Below are 23805 nucleotides of genomic sequence, written 5' to 3'. Positions count from 1 at the left end.
CTGCGCCGCATAGCTCATGAACCAATCTAGTCTGGTCGATCATAATGACACATACCGGGTAGTTGTCTTGAAATATGCGGAAGAGTGAATTCCCCAAGGCCAAAAATGTCTACCTCATGCGTTTGCTTATTAACCATTTCATAAATTGGATACAGTGTATCATAGTAAATTCCCCCCTCAGTGCCTTTCTCTAAAAACCCAGAAAAGAAACTGAGCTTTTCTTTCTTTTGTTGGCCTAAATGATAATTTTTAAGACTCTGTGTATATGTACTAAATTTCTGTTCAAAATCAAGTCTCCATCATACCTGCAATGACTTTCGTGCAAAGGTTTGAGGTTCAATGCTTCAGCAAAAAATTGTGATCTGACAGTATGAGCATTCTACAGAAATATATGCCTGGTGTACTGTTGGTGTGAAACAGGATGTGATCTTTGGCATACATTTGATATGTACACTTTGGCATACATTACAGTACATGAATGTGCAGCAATCTATCATATCATACATTGTATATGAACTGCAACTTCCTTCAACGGCGCATGAAATGTTTCCTTAACAATAATCACTCATTCATGACTGACACAAAACCAGCGACAAACTAGAAAACAATCTTCTGCATTTGCCCCTCCCCCTCAAAATGGATTATTGATACAAAATATTGTGCAAAACATAGAATATTGCCAGAAATTTACAGTGTAAGGATCCTAATCTTTCTTTATGTATAGATACATCATCTCCACACCACAGTCATTTGTAAATGGCACATTATTTTGTATGATTTCCTTCTGTGATATATTAGAAGACATCTTCTTCAGTTTCTTTTCTACAATATTCTTTCTCCCCCTCCCCCCCCCCCCCCCCCCCCGCATGTGGATGCAATTTTTAATAATGCATTTTGAATCGTACAATTTTGTGTATTTTGTGCCTCACCTAAAATGCGATGTGTATTTAACAGATATGTTCATTACTTTTCTGCACAGGTGGAAAGGTACGAGGGGACTGGATGAACATTTGCAAGTGAGTGGAATGGACTACCCATGAAGCTCTGATAACAGCCTCAGCCTTCTGAACTTTTACATTGCATTGTATGCGAAGGAGGGAGACCAACAGTACTTCAAAATGTTCAGTTTCAAGGGAAAGAAGCGAAAGGATGAAGAGCCTAAAAAGAAGAAGAAGGATTCGAAGAGGAGCAAGGAGCTCTCCCAGGATGAGTTGAGTCGCCTGGAAGACATCAAGCGCGGTATCTTCTCAGGCAAGAAGTCGAGCGCCCGCAACAAGGCTGCGGTGCCAGCCAACCTGCCCATCAGATCCTACAGTGTGCCCGAGGAACGGAGCAATGGGCAGCATGCGATAGAACTTGGGGTCAACGAGAGAAGTGTTGACCAGCACGGCTCACTGACCAGCCCTAGTGGCAGTGAGGGAAGTGGTGCATCTACCCCCGGGTTTGAGAAGGGGAGCACAGGGGATGTAAGAATCTTTCCCGTGACCACACCCCTGGAGAACATAAGTGAAGAAGCAAAGCATGAGAGGCAGCCATCGTATGAAAAGAAGCGGAAATCATCCAAGGGAAAAGGCATTCTCAAATTGAAGCCGTCCCTGCGAAATGCATCGGAAACTCCTGTTACCGAGGTAGCCATAAAAGTCAATGATGCTGAGGTGTTGGCTCAGAATACTGCTTTTAACGAGAGAATTGCCGATGAAGTTGATGGAGATCTTGGTTTCCAGATGCGACACCCGATCCCTGAGCCGCCTCGTGAGAAGACCTTCAATGTGGACCTGCAGCTCCCAGCGGTGGCCCCTCCTAAACCACCACGTGCCAGAGATGTCATACTCAACCGCCAGCCCAACGGAGGCTTCGGATTCACACTGCGGAGGACCAACATTGAAGAGCGGTCGGGTCCTAACGGATCCATTTCACGTCGGCAGGTGCACTTTGCGGAGCCAAGCTCTACGCAGCGCGACAATGCCACCGGACTGTTGCCCGGGGACCGTCTAGTGGAAGTTAATGGAGTTAACATAGAGAATACACCCAGAGATAGCATCATTGAGATGATCCGCGGGTCTGGAGACACTGTGACACTGAAGGTGCAGCCCATCCCAGAGTTGATTGAGCTAAGTATGCGCTCGGGGATGGATGGCTCTGAGGTGCACCTGGAGGAACAACTTCTCAAGACGGGCTCCTTGGCCAGGAGTGCCAGCCTCAGACATAAAGGGGGTAGGAAGGTAAGAAACAAACTGAATAAAAAAGTATTTGGTGTGCCAGTGCCTGTATTCCTTATTAACCCAAAGTAGAAAGCAATGAAGGACAGCAACTTTCACTCTTACACAAGTACATGTATGTATTAAGTGTGGTGCAGTTTAGTGGGTTGTCTTTACAAAACCATATTAAAACCCTACAAAAAGGGAGAAAAGGATTGAAAGCATTCTATCAAAGTTTAGTATACAGTGTGGGCACTACATTGTACTTTTTTTTAATGAGATATAACTCCCTACAGTTGTATTACACCTTATGAGTTGCCAATAAAAGGCAACAGTGTATTGCTTTCTCTACAAGCCCCTACATTTCATTTTATAGCTGTTTTAAATTGTGTACACAGTGAAAATTATAGGACAATCTAATTGATACATGTATGCAGTCCTTCAGTGCAAGCTCTCATAAAGTAATATCTCATGTCTGCACCTATGAATGGCTTAAATTTTTATGAATGTGGCATAAAAGAATTTCTTTCCTGTTTTTAAGGTTTGAGACTGGGAACATGATATTTTGGGATTTTTAAATATTCCAAGAATATCGCAGTCACTTGTGCCAAAATTGATCCATTTATAAAGGTGTAAGATTACTATTCATTTTGATTACTAATAACATTTATGTCAAACATTTCACCATGAATCAGTGTAGACCATGGCAATATTTGTGAAAGTGATGTTACATAAACAACTCATGATCAAAGTGGGCTCACTGGAGAGAAAAACGAAAAAGTGCCAACATGACGTGAATGGAGAAGACGGTGCAGAATGAGTGACAAAGTTGGAGCAGCCTGCTCTTGTGTTTCATGATTTGAATGACGTGCAAGTCTGGTGAGTCTTGCATGTTAGCTTTGAGACCACGGCTGCAGCTCTGTACCGTGCACGCTACTCCAGTGTCACCCGTAATTACTCACTTTCACACCTGTCAGCAAATTAGGCTCGCAAACGAAGTGGTGGATGTGGAGTGCAAATTAATGCTCCGGTCCCGTTGAAGTGATGAGAGGAAGGCGGCTCTCTGAAGTACGCTGCCCTCTCCTTGAAGCCAAAAACACTCTTGACACATACAAAGTTGTACAGTTGTAGATTCACTACATGACCAAATTGAATCATGTATGGCTGTAGTGTTCATTCATGGGAGATACGGTGCAGTAGTTTCCTTTGAAAGAGAAGGAATTTTCTTCTCACCTGTGCCTTTCTTGAACTTTCAACATCTGTTTATTGAGTGAAAGTCCCCTGAATTTTGTTCAAGTGGGCAATGGCTGTTCTGTAACATCGGTATTTTTTGTTTCTGGTTCAATCTGTATTGCACAATGTGTACACCCTGTGAGCTGTGAATATGGAGCATTGCTTTCTCAAAAAGTGTTGATGTACATTGTACACTGTACTGTCTGTATGATCTACTCTGTAGTAACTAATAAGATGCACTGAATAGAACATATTGAGGTTATACGCCAGTTGTAACACCGTATGATACAGGGATCAGCTTTCAGATCAGCTGTACAATCATTAAACAGCTTTTTACATTATATACATCTGTTTGTATACCTGGCCAATTCCATTTCTTTCCTGATCTGAGACTGTGATCAGAATCATAACTGGGAAGTTTTCCATCAGTTGATGAAATCAGGATGTGAAGCTGTCAGTCTTTATTGCCTGTCAAAACTAAAAGACTGTCATTAGTATCCAGTGTTCTAACACCTTCATAGTGTAGGCCTGCAGCTGTAAGTCTTGCGTGAGTCTGTTACATTTTGCAGTGTAAAGGGGCTTGGTGATATTGAGACTCTTCAACTCACATAACAGTGCATAACTTGCTCACACAATTTCAATTTCGGTAGAATCAGGAAATTGTCAAATTTCTTCTCTTTGAACACCAGTGTATTGCTGTGTGAAATCTATGAAGTAATAATAGAAACTATCAATGCATTTTTTTTTTTAACTGTATAGAAACCCTTGTGGGACATACAGCTGTAGATAGGCTTCCCCTTTAGATATTATTAATGTAATATGAATTTCCTGTACATGATTGTATCTCAGAACAAGATGAACTGCCAAACTTTGCTAGTTAATAGCAGCTGTAGTATAAGACTTAATCAGCATGGTAAATCAGAGGATTTAGAAGAGCATTCTGTTAGTGTCCTGTTGTGGATTTATGATGGACACTACAATAATGCATTCAGAGTGATGTATTGTCAAATTACTGAAACTAGTAACTGCACCTGTACATTTTGTACTTTGTAGTATACAGTGTACATGTATGTGTACAAGCATACATTGGACAATGTATTGTACTGCGTAGCATTGCTTACAAAAATGTACTACCTTCTTGGCCTCAGCTCTTTCAGTATCAAATCACTGGACTTACATGTTCAAAGTACAAAAGCTTCTTGCATTGAGACATGGCCTGATCTGCTTTTCTTCAGCTAAGTATTTGGTCACCCTAGCAAATACTGAGTAGTGGTTACCTGTAAATGCCACAGTAATAATAGATTATGCAAGGGTTTACTGAAGATTTTGAACAATAGCAGTTAAGCACACACTTGAAGCACAGAACTTATTCTGTACAGTGTACATAACAGTTATCTCCAAGTTGCGTTCTCATTCGTATGGCTTTTCGACCATAGGAATGTACATTACTGTACCTGTGCCTTTTCCAGTGTACATTTAGGACGCAAGTCTATTGTATGGCTCAATGTTTGGGTCTGCTTTGAGTGATTGTCCATGCTTATTGTATACCACTGTGCCCAAGACTCAGGACTCTCACCCCATACGGCTGTATCTGCAGTGATTCTAAGTCAGCAGTTGGCAGTATGCAAGCGTTTAAAACAAAAAATGATCTGGAGAGTTTGCTTATAAAACTTTAGGGAACATGTCTTACAATATTGTAGCTACATTTTGTATGATAGAAACCAGTTGACAGAAATGAAAAGTGCATTGTAAGAGATGAAGTGAGCGAAGTATTAATTTTCAAATTTCTGACTTGGAGACAGTTTGATGTGAAAATACTGTACAGCTTTATATTGTTTATTATCTGCTTGTACTTTCCCAAATTTTGCAAGTTGACATATTTGTGGCTCACAAAAATATTTCCTCCTGTAATACAAATCTACTCTACATTATTGTACACTTGTACAGTGTACATGTACAGTACAACAATTGACTCAAAGGTGGGAAATCAGTCAATTTTCTCTTGAAAAGGGAAAATCCTTATTTCTTGGCCCATCACTGGGGTTCTCAATCATTAATTCAACTTTTCTTGCAATTTCCAGTTTGCAAAATATATGGTGTATACAGAAGGCCTACATGAGTATCTACTGAACAGTTTGTATTTCTTGAAAATTTGACAAAATTTCACTAAATAGTTGTGACTTGACGGTGGTCTGTTTAGAGATCTGATTTACTGTACCTTATACTGTAGAGATCTTATTTACTGTACCTTTAACTGTAGAGATCTTATTTACTGTACCTCTATATTGACATGACTGTGACTAGGCTAAACAAGAGCTGAATAATCACCCATTTAAAAAGTTTCCAGTATGAGCTAGGACATGCTTGGTGATTCACACTAAGATTTTGCGTGTTAGAAGGAAGAAAAGTAAATCTTCTACATAGGTACGCAGAGTGAATCAGCTAAATGACACATAAGTGTCAAATGCCACAGAGCTAGTGCTAATGCTTGCAGATAAAAGATTTGTGTTCAAGGGGGATGTGTTTTCTTTCAGGCAATGAGGGAGACAGCCCCACCAGATTGACCCATGGGGCATGTTTACTCACCTTTTGATCACTCTCTGTGTTTGCAATATGATCATTCCCTGTTCTAGTATTCTACAGAGAGCTTGTGTTTGTTCTAGGTTGACCTGCAGTTGTGTGTGTAAGTGGTACTTAAGTATTGAAATGAATTTCCTCTTCTTGGTTGCTTGGAACTATGCAACTAAAATATCCCACTGTAAATTTCCTGTGATTTACAAGCACATTTGTACAATGTAGAGTACCTGCCTCCCCCCCCCCCCCCAAAAAAGAAGAAACATAAGGAAAGAATGAAAATGAAAACAACTAAAAAGATTTTTTATATATGTTACCACCGTGTGCCTAGCACAGTAAAAATAGCAAGGAACAACACATGCATTATAGTGTGGAATACAAAATTTCGAAATTGTTTGCAGTCAACGTTCTCACTGCATGACTTCAATGTCTTTTTGCAAGAAAAACACAAATTTGTGCGATTTGGATTGCGACTGAAAGTTCGCAAAAAATGCATTATTTCTGTCCTCACTCTAAAAATTTCGAAATTTGGGCCTTAGTCAGGATTATGCCCTGCAAAAACATATTTGTTTAATATTTTGAGTGCAATGAGAATAGCACTACACATAGGCAGTTACTGAGGTATCCCATATGGCTACATCATTTTATTTCAAGCATCTTTTCAAGGTATTTATGAAAAAGAAATGCTGTTATCTACAACTGTGTCTGCAGAGCCCATTTACAAAACCTTGTTCTCAGGATATTATCTTTTAGGCAGTCTATAGAAATCAGAAGCAAGCAACCCTGTGATATGATAAAGTTATTTTTAATTTTGTGAGAGGATGCAAATTGTGTAGACTACAAGTACAATGATACTCCGCGTGATTCAATGGGCGTTCATCAGCTTTTGTGTTGTTTTTTATTATGCTCGACTTTTCTGTGCCCTGCTGTGGGTTTTATGATGACCTCGTACATGTTGTTTCAGCTTTTGGTAACAAGCAATGGCCTTTAACTCTTACAAGAGATGATCGGGAGCTTTATCTTTGTCACATTTATAAGCAAAGTTGTTGGTCCACGGAATGATTTTAAAAGCATACAGTGTAACGCAATGAGTGTGGCTTTCACCATCTGTCTTTTGACAAATGAAAAAATTGTTATCTACAGGCACAATGTGGGTATGCTTTATGAACATACAAAAAATCAAAAAATGTTGGACAGATATTCTCTACATCTTCCTCTAAAAGTATCAATCAGCACGTCAGTATATCTACCAAGTACTTAATGCAATTTATGCTGTATCCAGCAACTGCACTAATACAAAGAGGAAAATAAGATTATGAAAAAAATAAGACTTGAGTTTCTGTTTCAGAACCTATCTACATGGAGATTTTTATTGGTTTGTATGTACAAATGTATAGGGAGGTAACAAGACTGAGGGTGTCAAATTGTTATTCATTTGCCTCTTCTTTTTAGAGCAATTTTAGCTGTGTTTACTGTACAGTACCTGTAGAGCACTTCTATAGGAGGAAAATCATGGGTTTGTTCATTCGGTGACCTGAAGTTAAAATGACGTGTTCTTGTTGTGAGGCAAGTACATTTTGTACTGTCATATATTGCATTTTGGGCGTCTAGCCGTGACAGTGTGAACATGACAAATATCTTTGGAGATTAGGGCTGCACTTTTATGTAGAGTTCAGCTTGATAGTACAATTGTATGTCAGTTGAATATTTCACAACTGTTGGCTCAACAGCTTCTTGTATGGAGGAGTGTACAATAGTGTAGGTGCGATGGGATATTGTCATTCACATAGGATCTGGATGGGTTCCTGTATCTCACAGAATTCACACCCCAATGTTGAAGCTGGTACTCCACACAGCTACATGTGTACAGTAGCTCTACATAATGCATGCATAGGACTGGACATTTTTAGGACTCGTATCAAGAACTGGTCCCGCTTTGTATGCCTGTCAGTCGGGCAGTTTTTCCCCTCGATGAGTTTTGTTGTATTGCCTGCCACAGCCCACTGGGTCTGATCAATAGGCTCTGAACACTCCCCCCTTGGGGCTATTCAATATAGTGCATGCCAATGAAATGACCTGCCTTTTTTTTTTTGTATTGATGGCCAGATTAGACAAAAAGCTACAGCAACCAACATTTGCCATCAGTGGTGCTGTATTCACAGTAGCACTACAAGCTGTACAGCTGTATGTGATTATAAAAGGAGACCTACATGTATTGCACATTAAAAGGACAAAACAAAAGGCAAACTACAATTGTACATAACCAGTTTTATAATCAGTCAAATATGAGAAATGTACACAGTTTGTACTAATAACGTGGAACAGTGTTCCACAGTGTGAGAGCGGCATGAGCAAAAGATCGTTCACCATAAAACTTTGTGATGACCGGACATTGGAAAAGATTTTTCTGAGCTGATCTGAGATTACGAGAGGGAGCATACCTAACCAAGGACTCACTAAGATATTCTGGTGCCATTGAATGTAATGATTGTAATGGTGTACAATCTATTTTTTGTGGCCGTAAATGGTACAACTTTTTGAGAGAGAGAAAAAAAATAGCCATCCATACGCAGACCTTTTTTTATTGCAACATGCAAAACACAGGTAGTGGCCCACCTTTATCCGTGACATATGAATACTTAAGTACAGTTGTACTGTACTGTACTGTACACTGTAGTTCCCACTTCATCCACGCAGTTAAAACAATGTTGTTTTTTAGTACTCAATGGCATGTACACTGTATCAAACAACAGCTGAAATTGTTCTTTGGTTCTTGCAAGTAAAACAGAAAGCACATACCAGGATTATTTGTTTTTACACTAGTTATATTTTTAAAGGGCCAGCTCTTCTCTTACTGTACTTAATAAAGATATTGCTATCCAAGTATTAGAGCAATAAAGGTGTGAATGGAGAGTTTGGGTAAAAAAATGATAGTTTTGTTGCTTGTGCACACTGGAGGATTTATATTCTTTTTCAATAATTCCTGAATGTTTATAGTTTGAAACAGGCACAATGTTTGATAGCAATATCTGCTATAGGCATACTATGTACATTGTAGGCCTATAGATAGCAATATCTACTATAGGCCTACTATATAGGCATGACCTCTAAGGTGACATCAGTGATGATGCATACTGGCCATAGGGGTTCATTGTGTCCTGTGTGATACAGGGCTTGTTCTCTTTCTCTGGGTTCAATGCAGAATAATATTGACTTCCATTGTGAGGACATGGGGATTCCTCCACCGCTAACATGGCACAGGCTCAATAATGTATGAACACATGTTATACACGTACAAAATGTGTGCTATAGAACGGAAAGGTTTTATTGACTTGACTTAATGATGCATGGAATATTGCAGGTGTGCATTCTCTTTTGACCTTCATATATGTTAAAGAGGCAAGCTTATGCACAAGATCCAGAGGAAACTAATGCTCCATCAAATAGCAGTGAAGCTGTATAGGTAGGAGAGTAATATGATGGTAACGGTGAAAAAAAAATTAAAACTCTTACCAGGATGAATAGTTTTTAATTTCCTCAGCAATTTTACAAGAAAGATGTAAGAGACAGAGTTGTATTTGTATGCACTTGGTTGGTACATGTAGGTGGCTAGATCTATATGAATATATGTCTAGAAAGATTCATACAGTATACTGTAGACAGTAAGTACTTATCAAAAGTTACCTGGTATATTATTTAAGCAAAGCATGATCTTTTCAAGTAGATTTGGAGTGATAGGTATATACATGTAAATATGCACACTTGTAGATAGATTTAAGCATTTACATGTATTACCAGATAGATGGATCAACTCTTGCTTCTCTGAATTCAGTGTTGTACACTACATCCTGTGCCATTTTAATTGTCATGTGATGACATGAAAAATTAAGTGGAAAGCCATAAATGTGTTTACTCTGCATTTATGGAGTTGTAGTTTCTTGTGCAGGAGTTCTTGGTTTAAAAAAGAAAACTGATATTTCTAAATCATTTTCTTTCTTTTTTTTAGTACTCTTCTGTTTAATATCTCATTGCTGTCTTCTTTTTGTTTTGTTTGTTTTAGTTTAGTTTACTTTAGTTATACCCCCGCCAAACGAAGTTTGAAGGGGGTATATAGGAATCAGCGGACGGTCGGGCGGTCGGGCGGGCGGTCGGGCGGTCGGGCGGTCGGTCGGGCGGTCGGGCGGTCGGGCGGTCGGTCCGTTGCAAATCTTGCGTCGCGAACTACTTCCTCAGTTTTCAACCGATTCCCATAAAACTTGGCACAGATGTGTGCCTTGGGTTGTAGATGTGCAAGACGTATTTTTTGACAGTACCCAAAAGTACGTTGCCATGGTAACGGCATATTATGGGCAAAAATGGGTACAAATCTTGCGTCGCGAACTCCTCCCACAGTTTTTGATCAATTTTTATGAAATTAGGTACAGATGTTCATCTGAATATGTTAATGTGCAAGACATATATTTCCGCAGTGGCAAAAAGTGCGTTGCCATGGTAACGGCATGTTATTGGTAAAATATAGGGCAAAATGCTTCATGGCAAAACTGCTTCATCAGTGTTCTTCCAATTCTCATGGAATCCATATTGAATGTTTGTCTTAGGATATAGGTCAGCATGACACATTTCTTGACAGTGACAAAAAGTATGTTGCCATGGTAACAGCTCACATATTATGAGCCAAAATGATGGAAAATTTTGTGTTGCAAACTACTTCCTCAGTTTTTGCCCAATTTCCATGAAACTTGGTACAGATGTGTACCTTTGGTTGTAGATGTGCAAGACGCATTTTTCGACAGTACCCGAAAGTACGTTGCCATGGTAACGGCATATTAATGGCAGAAGATCAAGGAAAGATCTTGCGGATTTAACTACTTCCTCAGTTTTTTGACCAAAGCTTATGAAATGTGGCACACACCTTGATCTTGGTGGGAAGATTTGGAAGACATATTTTTCGGACGTGTCGGAAGCTGCGTTGCCATGGTAACGGCATATAAATGGCAGAAGATCAAGGAAAGATCTTGCGGATTGAACTACTTCCTCTGTATTCGACTGAAGCTCATGAAATGTGGCACACACATTGGTCTTGGTGGGAAGATGTGCAAGACATATTTTTTGGACATGTCGGAAGCTGCGTTGCCATGGTAACGGCATATTAATGGTGGAAGATCAAGGAAAGATCTTGTGGATTGAACTACTTCCTCAGTTTTTGACAAAAGCTTATGAAATGTGGCACACACAATAGTCTTGGTGGGAAGATGTGCAAGACATATTTTTCGGACGTGTCGGAAGCTGCGTTGCCATGGTAACGGCATTTAAATGGCAGAAGATCAAGGAAAGATCATTCCTTGGGTAAGACTGTCGTCACGGGGCGGGGGTATTAATCACCTTAAGTGATATTTCTAGTTTAGTTTAGGTCTTTGGTTTTTTGTGTTTTTGTGTGTGTGGTTTTGTTTTGTTTTGTTTTGTTTTTTGTTTTGTTTTTGTTTTTTGTTTTTGCTGGAGGGAATGTGGGGTATATATAAAAGTAAAGTTGTTTTGCATTCCAGGTGAGATACACTTTTCCATGTTGCAGTAACCCCAAAGGGGCTGAAAGTTATCCATCAGCACCATGCGATAAAAGTCACATGGGGAGAGAGACAAAGCAGCTACAATACCATGATCCAATCATGGAAGACAGGGTTGTTATTGCTACAGTACCGCTCACCATTTCGTCTGACACGTTTACACGTTTCGGGTTCGCTCAGGCGTTTCGCGTGAGCGAATCGAGTCAAAGTGAACGAAACACGATTCGCTCGCACTGGCCCGCCCGCGGAGGGAAACGTGTAGCGTTCAGAACTTCACGATTCAGTGCCGATGTCCGGCGTGCTGGGAGCGAGGGAAACGTGTTTTTTTCTATTACACGTTTCGGGCGCGCTGCATGCGTGTGCACAATGTGCGCGCTGATCGAATCAGAGAGTAAGTTTCGTAAGCAGACGACGTTCGTGCATGGATAGCGCGCATATAGCGGATGTGTGCAAAGACTCCCTTAGATCGTATTTTATCACATCGACATTGCGAGCGTGGCTCCTGCATGCTGCTACTGCATGCACAGCACCAAATTCTTATCGTCGATATGACACCACCGTAGTCATGAAATGTGGCATATCACATGGTACAGTGTACAAGTACATCGATCGCAGCGCAAAACGTAAATAGAGCTGCCGTGCGTGCTGAAATCATAAACTCACTCTGATGACACGTTAACACACGTGCAGCTTATTTTCATAGTACAATCGTACTTTTGAGAGTGTTTTGTTTGTTTTTTGGTAAGAGATTGCTATGTTTGCAACAATTTGCCGTTCTTGTTCGAGTGTTTCGTGACGTTTTTTTTTTTTAATGGAACGATGCGATGTAGATTCTACTACAACATGTAGAATCTAGATTATATTCTACACTGTGTATGTACACATGTTATGTATACGAGTATGAGAGGACATCGTAGTTTGTATTGCACCCACTCGTTTGTTTCCGTGTAACGTTAGTTTTACCGTAACGTGCCTTCATCGTTCGTCTTCACTTTGTAGGCCTAGAACTACCCGGTTGCATATCAATGATAAATACTAGAAATATTTATCATATCCAACGGCCGTTTTGCCATCCCAACGAGCTACTCCTTACGAGACCTTATACGAGACTCACCACGTATACTGTACCATTAAAACATTTCAATTATTAATGGAAATTAAATTTCTTTCACGAGAGAAAATCCGATGCTTGATAATGTTAGAGCCGTAGCGGTTACTATAAAAGGAATATTCCTTGATATCTGAGATTGTCTTTCCTCTCTAGTCCCGATTGCGTATCGTGGGATGGGGGGAGGGGGGAGGGAGGGTGAGTGAATTTTATTTGTATATCTATCAGTAAGATGGAAACAATTGTTTCTAATGAAAATTCAACGATTATCCATTTTTCTATCTAGCTGTGACATGGATTACTGCAGTGGAATATTTTTTTTTTTCAATCTAACACTGCGATTGCAAATTGAAGGTTTCTTGCTGTACGTTGCCCTAAATTACAATCTTTAATCGAGTTTACAATATGGCAGTTTCTTGTTGGATGTACACTGTATGTGATAAAAAGCTAAAATGACAATATATATATATATATATATATATATATATATATATTATTTCTTTATTTGCAATTAAAAGTCTATATTTTGGAATCAACTTCATTTTCGTGTATTCCTGTTGAAAGACAGACGACGACATTGCCTCTAATGGAGTACATGTAGTTTTCTTTTATACATTGTATTTTTATTTTAGAATTATGTAGGTTCTGAGAGATTATGCATGTTTGATATGAGAAGTGCCACGAAATACAATTTTGAATATCATAATATGAATATGATATTCAAATCGTATTTCGTGGCACTTCTCATATCAAACATGCATAATCTCTCAGAACCTACATAATTCGGTTTTTATTGCCCATATGTTTAGGGTGGGCTTGTATTTATTTGCTCTATACGATCTTAGGTTATTATTGCCACTGCTTCATACCCAGCTTTTCGGAAATCCAACTGTACTTGTAATATATGTGTAATGTTTCCCATGGGGTATTTGGTTGTGTAATTTTTGACACACACACAAACACACACACAAACACACACGCACACACACACACATATATATCCACACACTTCAGGTTGGGTTTTACATGCATCCACTTCAAAACATTGCAGTCAAATGTGTACTAACTCAGTCATCAGTCGAATAATGAAACAGTCATTACAGGAACGGTTTAAATTCAAATGAAACTGAATTTTAATAGAATAGGTACAAAATACATTAACGTCGTACTTTGTAGGTTTTGATGTGTGTCGAAGGAATAGTACATAATTCAAGGATTTGACATATGAATACGTACATAAATACACAATCAATATAATACAGAATGAAGGAAAACACGTGCTTCCGACCGCCCACGCCTTGCTAGTAGCCGGTCGCCCTTCCCTCGCCGATCGCCCATGCCGTGCTAGTAGCCGGTCGCCCTTCCCTCGCACTCTATCACCTTCGGTATGGCCTTGGCTAGATTCCCGATGTACTTCCTACACTTCTCTGGTGTCATCCGCTCCCTCCAAAACTGCCTCAGCCCGGCGATCAACTCGTCCTTCGTCTTCGGTTTGTGTGTCTGCAGAAGAAGAGTAAAACAAATGAAAGTTGATTTAAATGTAAGCAAAAGGAACGAAAAAAAAAAAGGAAAAGAAAAAAGGCAGCTGTGATCGCTAGAATTATGATATCAAAATGCAATGCATTTAAGTTGTGTAATATAGTTTGATTTGGACGTCCAAATGATACAAACGTGTACAGAAGGATGTAACATCTATATTGTATCAACAGTATTGTCATATCACATTTCTATTTACACCTAGACTTATTTACATACACGTAACGTAAGAAAAGGAGAGACTTATAATTTCTCTATGTGCAGAGGCGAGATATGTGGGGGTCAAAGGCACCAGACTTTTTTCTTACTAACCATTCTTATAGGAAGTGTTTTACCAGTATTGTCTTATCACGTTTCTGTTTACACCTAGATTGATTTACTTACAAGTAACAAGACAAAGGAACGACTTATAATTTCTCTGTGTGAAGAGGCGAGAGAGTTTCATGTACACAATTATGTGGAGGCCAAAGATACCAGATTTTTTTCTTACTAACTCACCTTTCGTAGGAAGTGTTTCATCTCATGCCATACGTGTTCTATGGGGTTCAGGTCAGGGGACTCGGGAGGGGTTGGCCACCAATTGATGCCGTTGGCTTCCATGAAGGCCTTAGTCTGTCTGCTCGTATGCTGAAATAAATAGTAATAGATACATAAAAAAATAATAAGTACATGTATCGTGCTTTACCTGTAAATGTATATTGAAAAACATTATGAGATACAGCTGTATTTAAACATAACTTTTTAAAAAGTAAGATTGCAGTACTGTACATGTATTGAGTTTTATGATTTCATGATTTTATGATTTCATGACGACGAATAAAACAAATTGTGTTTATGAAAAAATCAGAATTTACGTTCAGATGATTTCGGAATTCAGATATTAAGATTCTTATGAAGAATTATAGATATTGTATATAACTATACTTGGCATATATTGCATGTTTACTAACGTCCTTTTAACTTACTTTTGGATCATTGTCCTGCATAAAACGGTGGCCCTCGGGATACTTCGAAGCGATGAATGGGACCAAGCCGTCTTGAAGGAGAGATTGGTAAAACCCCTGGTCCATGATTCCATCGAAGATCATCAGTTCGGTGGCGCCACGTTTGGATATCCCCGCCCAAACATGTACTTTGGTCGGGTGCTTGGGCCGAGGCTTCAGCTTGCGGTCAGCAGCAACTCCAGTGTGTGGATCCACATGGCGGAAGCAGACTGTTGCGTGTTGATCGAGCTGGACACTACATTCGTCGGTGAATATGACATCATCAAATTGTTCATTTGACGTCAAACATGCCGCAGCATATTCAAGACGCTTGACCCGATTGACAGTTCGGATGAGCTGGCAGTATCTCGCTCCAGTCGCCACCCATCCCAGCTTGCTTCTTGCTCTCTTCAGCGTCGAGAGCGAAATACTCCTGCCCTTCTCAGTCCGGAATATCTTCTGGAGGTCCGACGCGGTAGTTTCATCGTTCAGTAGCATGCGCTGGTGGATGAAGTCGAGATCGTCCGAGCTAAGCAGTGAGGGCTTAGGTCGTGGCGCATCACGAAGGCGTCCTGTAGCTTCATAGCGTTTTACTACACGCCTGATTCCATCGACGTGGTGGATGTTGCCAGCTTCAGCTAACGCCGCTTGTATCTCCCGATACGATCGCCCATCCTTATGCAGCTGGATGATGCGGGCACGAACATGGTCCATAATTCGCGGCATAGTAGAATTAGTTACTGGAAGCGATCTCGACGAAGTGAATACTCAGAAGACAAACGTGGTAATGATGGAACCGATCGTGATGCCGTGACTTTTTATAAGGACTTGTATGATTATCGCGGATTGTGCGCTGAATGACACATGATTAGGGGCTCATTGAATGGCTTTTTTTAAAGTATACCGTCGCCGCGCCTTTGAACTTAAGGATGCACCGCACGCTTTGTTGTAAAGCACATCCTGTAAGAAGGCACCACGCTAATAATGCGGACGCTAATTTGCCTGTTTGACTGTATTGTTATGCGTTTAGAACCATCTTTTGCTGAGATATGCTGCTTCTCTAAGAAGTACAGTATACATTGGTTAAGTGATTGAGGGAAAAGGGTATGCACAGCATATCGTACATCTCATATGCAAATGTGACACTTTGGTTCCTCAGGGCCATGCATACCTGCGTTAAAACAGTCCATACTGTACACTACAGCAACGACGATGTCGATTTCCAAATTTCATTATGTCCAGTTTGGTTTTGAGATCTCTAGATATGCCAAGTGTGTGGTTGTTTTACATCAAGTTCCTAGATTTTGTTTTTCAATAGATACATCGGTTTCTTATCTTATACATCACAACTACAGTACATAAAAATTGTTTATTTGTTCATAACTCTCTATGGTGACACTCCTATTTCAAAGAAACAATTTGCATGTGATTTCTAGATATTCTAGATATTCTAGATATCTATAAAACATTTGGTTGGTTTAACTTCTTGTGACTTAAAGAATGCCAGCCATGAGGAGAGTTTGTCATAGCACTTAGTAAACATAATGAGTCCCTACATGTATAGCTCGCATGAGTTGGGCTTAGTTTTTTTCGATGTATTTTGTGTTGAATCATATTTCTACACAACAATCTGTACATTTCTTGGTTATATGCATTCCAGAAATGACTGTATTTTAGTATATTTCCCCGTATTTCCCGTTTTCGTCTCAATGAGAACGGCGGTATTTACCGGTAAATACCGATATTTCCCGCCTCGGTATCTTCCGGCCAACCCGGCTTACCTTTAACCACGAAGGACTGAGTGAATTTGCTGAAGAATTTATAAAATAATTACTTCGAAATTTATTTCTTCCTATCATCAATCAAGCAGACGTTTTGATTCTATCATATTGCAGTTCTCCCGAAAAGTTGTTTTTCCAAATGTCATTATTTTGTTTTTCAAAGTGCATGCGTTTGATGCATTCTGTAACTTAGCTTCCGATATTACTGACCGGCTACAGTAAAATCGAGAAATCGAAGACCTTTATATAGGTTGAAAACTATGCAGTTACGTATCAAAGTGCAATAGAACCTTCATTAAGCAGTGAAGCACCTTTTTGTATTGTATTGTTTTGTTTTGTTTGTTTGTGTGTTTGTTTGGGTTTTTTGTTTTTTTTTTTTTTTGGGGGGGGGGGTAACCATTGTTCTATTTGGGGCCAAAATATGTCTATTTTCTTAATAACAGAGAGAATCGCTCTCCAAGTTCAAGATATTATGTTCAAGTTCAACCTGTTTCTTTCCTGGGACGAAACAATACAGCAGTCCTGTATAGTTAACGACGGCGTTTACGCTCCATCGCAAGCATTACCGTATAAGGCAACAGCTTGGGTGTTTAAGATAATTAACCAATAGCACGACAGGTCTATTATAAACGATTCTGACCAATACGGCAGCCCGAATACTTCGGTGAGTCTGTGTCCGTGCCGCCGCTGCCGCATGAATGATTCGTTGCGCGTGTCGGCCGCAAGTTTTGAACTCACAAACAAAAGGAAAGAGAAGAAAGAAAAAAAAAGCACGCCGTGCGTTTTACTACAAAAAGCGTCTTTTAGCGAGGGCGTTGATCGCCTCCATTCTCCTCCCATGTTGTTGTCAATGGAAACTAAAGAGGATGCGTTTAGCAGGTACCAATGCCTAAATATAACCTGAGGAACCCATTGTAGACAGGGGCTCAAAAGACAGTATATCGATAGAGAAAGTTAATGTTCCTGCTGAAAGTACAGCTTGGCTTGATTTTATTATAATTGTGTTTTGTTGAATCGTGGATTCTGTAATACATGTGATTCGATTTATCATGAGATTGTATGGAATATGGAATCAATAAAAGATCATGGAAAAAAAAATGAAGTTAATCAACGATAGTCGTCTTTGAGATCGTGTTCTTTGCTCGTACTAAAAACCCTCAAATTAAACACATGGTCATAATGTTGCAGGGAATCGAAGACTGCTTTCGCGTCTGTTTTGCTGCAGGCTGCAGCTGTATACAGCCTTAGCAATTCTGAATTTCCGCCATATCATAGGCACAATGTCCTTTATAGTCGTCCGCAGTATAACCATCGCTTACTATAAGTTTGCTAATTCATGCTCTTTATATACTATGCGTATCAGGAGCATATAAGTTGATGTATATAGGCCTGACACAGCTTCACTTTGGGTTTACAAAATTGTATCGTAATTCTTAAAACTAGGTCACTTTTATAATACCAAAGCACACAATGAACATGAACTTGTACACAATATTCTTCCGATAGGACTAGGAATTACTATGAAAGTGCTATTCATCTTTAAGATTATTATGATTACCATGTATTACCATTATAACTATGATTGTTATTACTATTATCATCCATATTATTATTATCATTATTATTATTGCTATAGAATTATTACTAACGCTATATATTTTTTGTCTTCACACGTTCTTGTAATATATATTTCAGAGAACACGATTCTCATGCATAGAATAGGAACGCATCAGTGAAAAATTGCAGAAATGAATTTTCCCAGGTCATATCAATCGAAGATTGCACTGTGTGTTGCTTTTGTGTTTATTCACTATTGTTCTTCTATTCCTCCCTGTTCTGGTTCTTCTTCAAATGTTTTCTTTTGTATTCACTTTTATCTCTTTTTCTTCTTCCTATGTCTCCTTTCCTTTCTTCTTCTTCCTCTTCTATTTCGTTTTCTCCATCTTCTTCTTCATTGGTATCGCTAAAGGAATTTAGGGCGACTAAGTCCATGCATACTATAATCTGTGCAACATCCCAGCCCCCCCCCCCCCCCCATACATGAACGTTGGATTCAATATGGATCAGAAAGAGTACTACAGTTTTTTTAAAGTCTTATAATGTACCTTCAATCACAAAGGCATGAAGGACTGAGTACATTGCTTAAGAATTAATAAAAGAAATCCTACGATTTTTTTTTTCACTATCCGATCATCAATTCGCGTGCATACAGTCGTTTTGATTCTATAGCAATTTCTCTGAAGTGTTGTGATTTGCAACAAATTTTGTTTTTCCAAATGTCATTATTTTGTTTTTCAAAGTGCATGAGTTTGATGCATTCTGTAACTTAGCTTCCGATATTAACTGACCGGCTACAGTGAAATCGAGAAATCAAAGGTATATGCAGTTACGCCAAAGTGCAATAGAACCTTCATTAAGCAGTGAAACACTTTTAGTTTTTGTATTGTCTTGTTTTGTTTTGTTTGTTTGTTTTTGTTTCTTTGGTTTTTTGTTTGTTTGTTTTGTTTGTTTGTTTGGTTGTTGTTGTTTTTTTGTTTGTTTTTTTTTTGGGGGGGGGGGTAACCATTGTTCTATTTGGGGCCAAAATATGTCTATTTTCTTAATAACAGAGAGAATAACTCTCCAAGTTCAAGATATTAATGTTCAAGTTCAACCTGTTTCTTTCCTGGGACGAAACAATACAGCAGTCCTGTAAAGTTAACGACGGCATTTACGCTCCATCGCAAGCATTACCGTATAAGGCAACAGCTTGGGTGTTTAAGATAATTAACCAATAGCACGACAGGTCTATTATAAACGATTCTGACCAATACGACAGCCCGAATACTTCGGTGAGTCTGTGTCCGTGCCGCCGCTGCCGCATGAATGAGTCGTTGCGCGTGTCGGCCGCAAGTTTTGAACTCACAAACAAAAGGAAACAGAAGAAAGAAAAAAAAAAGGGGCACGCCGTGCGTTTTACTACAAAAAGCGTCTTTTAGCGAGGGCGTTGATCACCTCCATTCTCCTCCCATGTTGTTGTCAATGGAAACTAAAGAGGATGCGTTTAGCAGGTACCAATGCCTAAATATAACCTGAGGAACCCATTGTAGACAGGGGCTCAAAAGACATTATATCGATAGAGAAAGTTAATGTTCCTGCTGAAAGTACAGCTTGGCTTGATTTTATTATAATTGTGTTTTGTTGAATCGTGGATTCTGTAATACATGTGATTCGATTTATCATGAGATTGTATGGAATATGGAATCAATAAAAGATCATGGAAAAAAAATGAAGTTAATCAACGATAGTCGTCTTTGAGATCGTGTTCTTTGCTCGTACTTAAAGCCCTCAAATTAAATACATGGTCATAATGTTGCAGGGAATCGAAGACTGCTTTCGCGTCTGTTTTGCTGCAGGCTGCAGCTGTATACAGCCTTAGCAATTCTGAATTTCCGCCATAGGCACATGTCCTTTATAGTCGTCCGCAGTATAACCATCGCTTACTATAAGTTTGCTAATTCATGCTGTTTATATATGCGTATCAGGAGCTAGTTGATGTATATAGGCCTGACACAGCTTCACTTTGGGTTTACAAAATTGTATCGTAATTCTTAAAACTAGGTCACTTTTATAATACCAAAGCACACAATGAACATGAACTTGTACACAATTCTTCCGATAGGACTAGGAATTACTATGAAAGTGCTATTCATCTTTAAGATTATTATGATTACCATGTATTACCATTATCACTATGATTGTTATTACTATTATCATCCATAGTATTATTATCATTATTATTATTGCTATAGAATTATTACTAACGCTATATATTTTTTGTCTTCACACGTTCTTGTAATATATATTTCAGAGAACACGATTCTCATGCATAGAATAGGAACGCATCAGTGAAAAATTGCAGAAATGAATTTTCCCAGGTCATATCAATCGAAGATTGCACTGTGTGTTGCTTTTGTGTTTATTCACTATTGTTCTTCTATTCCTCCCTGTTCTGGTTCTTCTTCAAATGTTTTCTTTTGTATTCACTTTTATCTCTTTTTCTTCTTCGTATGTCTCCTTTCCTTTCTTCTTCTTCCTCTTCTATTTCGTTTTCTCCATCTTCTTCTTCATTGGTATCGCTAAAGGAATTTAGGGCGACTAAGTCCATGCATACTATAATCTGTGCAACATCCCAGCCCCCCCCCCCCCCCCATACATGAACGTTGGATTCAATATGGATCAGAAAGAGTACTACAGTTTTTTTAAGTCTTATAATGTACCTTCAATCACAAAGACATGAAGGACTGAGTACATTGCTTAAGAATTAATAAAAGAAATCCTCGTACGAATTTTATTTCACTATCCGATCATCAATTCGCGTGCAGACCTTTTGATTCTATAGCAATTTCTCTGAAGTGTTGTGATTTGCAACAAATTTTGTTTTTCCAAGTGTCATTATTTTGTTTTTCAAAGTGCATGAGTTTCAATGCATTCTGCTTAGCTTCCGATATTACTGACCGGCTACAGTAAAATCGAGAAATCAAAGACCTTTATATAGGTTGAAAACTATGCAGTTACGTATCAAAGTGCAATAGAACCTTCATTAATTAAGCAGTGAAGCACTTTTTGTATTGTATTGTATTGTTTTGTTTGTTTGTTTGTTTGTTTGTGTTTTTTTTTGGGGGGGGGGGGTAACCATTGTTCTATTTGGGGCCAAAATATGTCTATTTTCTTAATAACAGAGAGAATCGCTCTCCAAGTTCAAGATATTATGTTCAAGTTCAACCTGTTTCTTTCCTGGGACGAAACAATACAGCAGTCCTGTAAAGTTAACGACGGCATTTACGCTCCATCGCAAGCATTACCGTATAAGGCAACAGCTTGGGTGTTTAAGATAATTAACCAATAGCACGACAGGTCTATTATAAACGATTCTGACCAATACGGCAGCCCGAATACTTCGGTGAGTCTGTGTCCGTGCCGCCGCTGCCGCATGAATGAGTCGTTGCGCGTGTCGGCCGCAAGTTTTGAACTCACAAACAAAAGGAAACAGAAGAAAGAAAAAAAAAGCACGCCGTGCGTTTTACTACAAAAAGCGTCTTTTAGCGAGGGCGTTGATCGCCTCCATTCTCCTCCCATGTTGTTGTCAATGGAAACTAAAGAGGATGCGTTTAGCAGGTACCAATGCCTAAATATAACCTGAGGAACCCATTGTAGACAGGGGCTCAAAAGACAGTATATCGATAGAGAAAGTTAATGTTCCTGCTGAAAGTACAGCTTGGCTTGATTTTATTATAATTGTGTTTTGTTGAATCGTGGATTCTGTAATACATGTGATTCGATTTATCATGAGGTTGTATGGAATATGGAATCAATAAAAGATCATGGAAAAAAATGAAGTTAATCAACGATAGTCGTCTTTGAGATCGTGTTCTTTGCTCGTACTAAAAACCCTCAAATTAAACACATGGTCATAATGTTGCAGGGAATCGAAGACTGCTTTCGCGTCTGTTTTGCTGCAGGCTGCAGCTGTATACAGCCTTAGCAATTCTGAATTTCCGCCATAGGCACAATGTCCTTTATAGTCGTCCGCAGTATAACCATCGCTTACTATATAATAGTTTGCTAATTCATGCTCTTTATATACTATGCGTATCAGGAGCATATAAGTTGATGTATATAGGCCTGACACAGCTTCACTTTGGGTTTACAAAATTGTATCGTAATTCTTAAAACTAGGTCACTTTTATAATACCAAAGCACACAATGAACATGAACTTGTACACAATATTCTTCCGATAGGACTAGGAATTACTATGAAAGTGCTATTCATCTTTAAGATTATTATGATTACCATGTATTACCATTATAACTATGATTGTTATTACTATTATCATCCATATTATTATCATTATTATTATTGCTATAGAATTATTACTAACGCTATATATTTTTTGTCTTCACACGTTCTTGTAATATATATTTCAGAGAACACGATTCTCATGCATAGAATAGGAACGCATCAGTGAAAAATTGCAGAAATGAATTTTCCCAGGTCATATCAATCGAAGATTGCACTGTGTGTTGCTTTTGTGTTTATTCACTATTGTTCTTCTATTCCTCCCTGTTCTGGTTCTTCTTCAAATGTTTTCTTTTGTATTCACTTTTATCTCTTTTTCTTCTTCGTATGTCTCCTTTCCTTTCTTCTTCTTCCTCTTCTATTTCGTTTTCTCCATCTTCTTCTTCATTGGTATCGCTAAAGGAATTTTGGGCGACTAAGTCCATGCATACTATAATCTGTGCAACATCCCAGCCCCCCCCCCCATACATGAACGTTGGATTCAATATGGATCAGAAAGAGTACTACAGTTTTTTTAAGTCTTATAATGTACCTTCAATCACAAAGACATGAAGGACTGAGTACATTGCTTAAGAATTAATAAAAGAAATCCTCGTACGAATTTTATTTCACTATCCGATCATCAATTCGCGTGCAGACCTTTTGATTCTATAGCAATTTCTCTGAAGTGTTGTGATTTGCAACAAATTTTGTTTTTCCAAGTGTCATTATTTTCTTTTTCAAAGTGCATGAGTTTCAATGCATTCTGTAACTTAGCTTCCGATATTACTGACCGGCTACAGTAAAATCGAGAAATCAAAGACCTTTATATAGGTTGAAAACTATGCAGTTACGTATCAAAGTGCAATAGAACCTTCATTAATTAAGCAGTGAAGCACTTTTTGTATTGTATTGTATTGTTTTGTTTTGTTTTGTTTGTTTGTTTGTTTGTTTTTGTTTGTTTTTTTTTTGGGGGGGCTAACCATTGTTCTATTTGGGGCCAAAATATGTCT

General features: G+C 38.8%; 1 protein-coding gene across 8 annotated transcripts in view; it reads left to right on the top strand.

Annotated features, from left to right (window-relative positions):
* The window catches only part of LOC139718987 (unconventional myosin-XVIIIa-like), a 226393-nt gene that overhangs the window by 4254 nt on the left and 198334 nt on the right, over positions 1 to 23805 (top strand). For all 8 annotated transcript variants that reach the window (XM_071630437.1, XM_071630462.1, XM_071630457.1 and 5 more), the window contains exon 2: positions 980 to 2222. In XM_071630437.1, coding sequence (XP_071486538.1) covers positions 1119 to 2222 — 1104 coding nt within the window. In that variant the 5' untranslated portion in view covers positions 980 to 1118. The remainder of the gene's footprint in view (positions 1 to 979; positions 2223 to 23805) is intronic.

Source organism: Diadema antillarum, unplaced genomic scaffold (assembly GCF_040938485.1).
Source record: "Diadema antillarum isolate AM-2024a unplaced genomic scaffold, OU_Dant_1.0 scf00000008, whole genome shotgun sequence".
NCBI classification, from domain to species: domain Eukaryota; kingdom Metazoa; phylum Echinodermata; class Echinoidea; order Diadematoida; family Diadematidae; genus Diadema; species Diadema antillarum.
The sequence above is the reverse complement of the archived record's forward strand: the minus strand, read 5'-3'. Positions and strand labels throughout refer to the sequence as shown.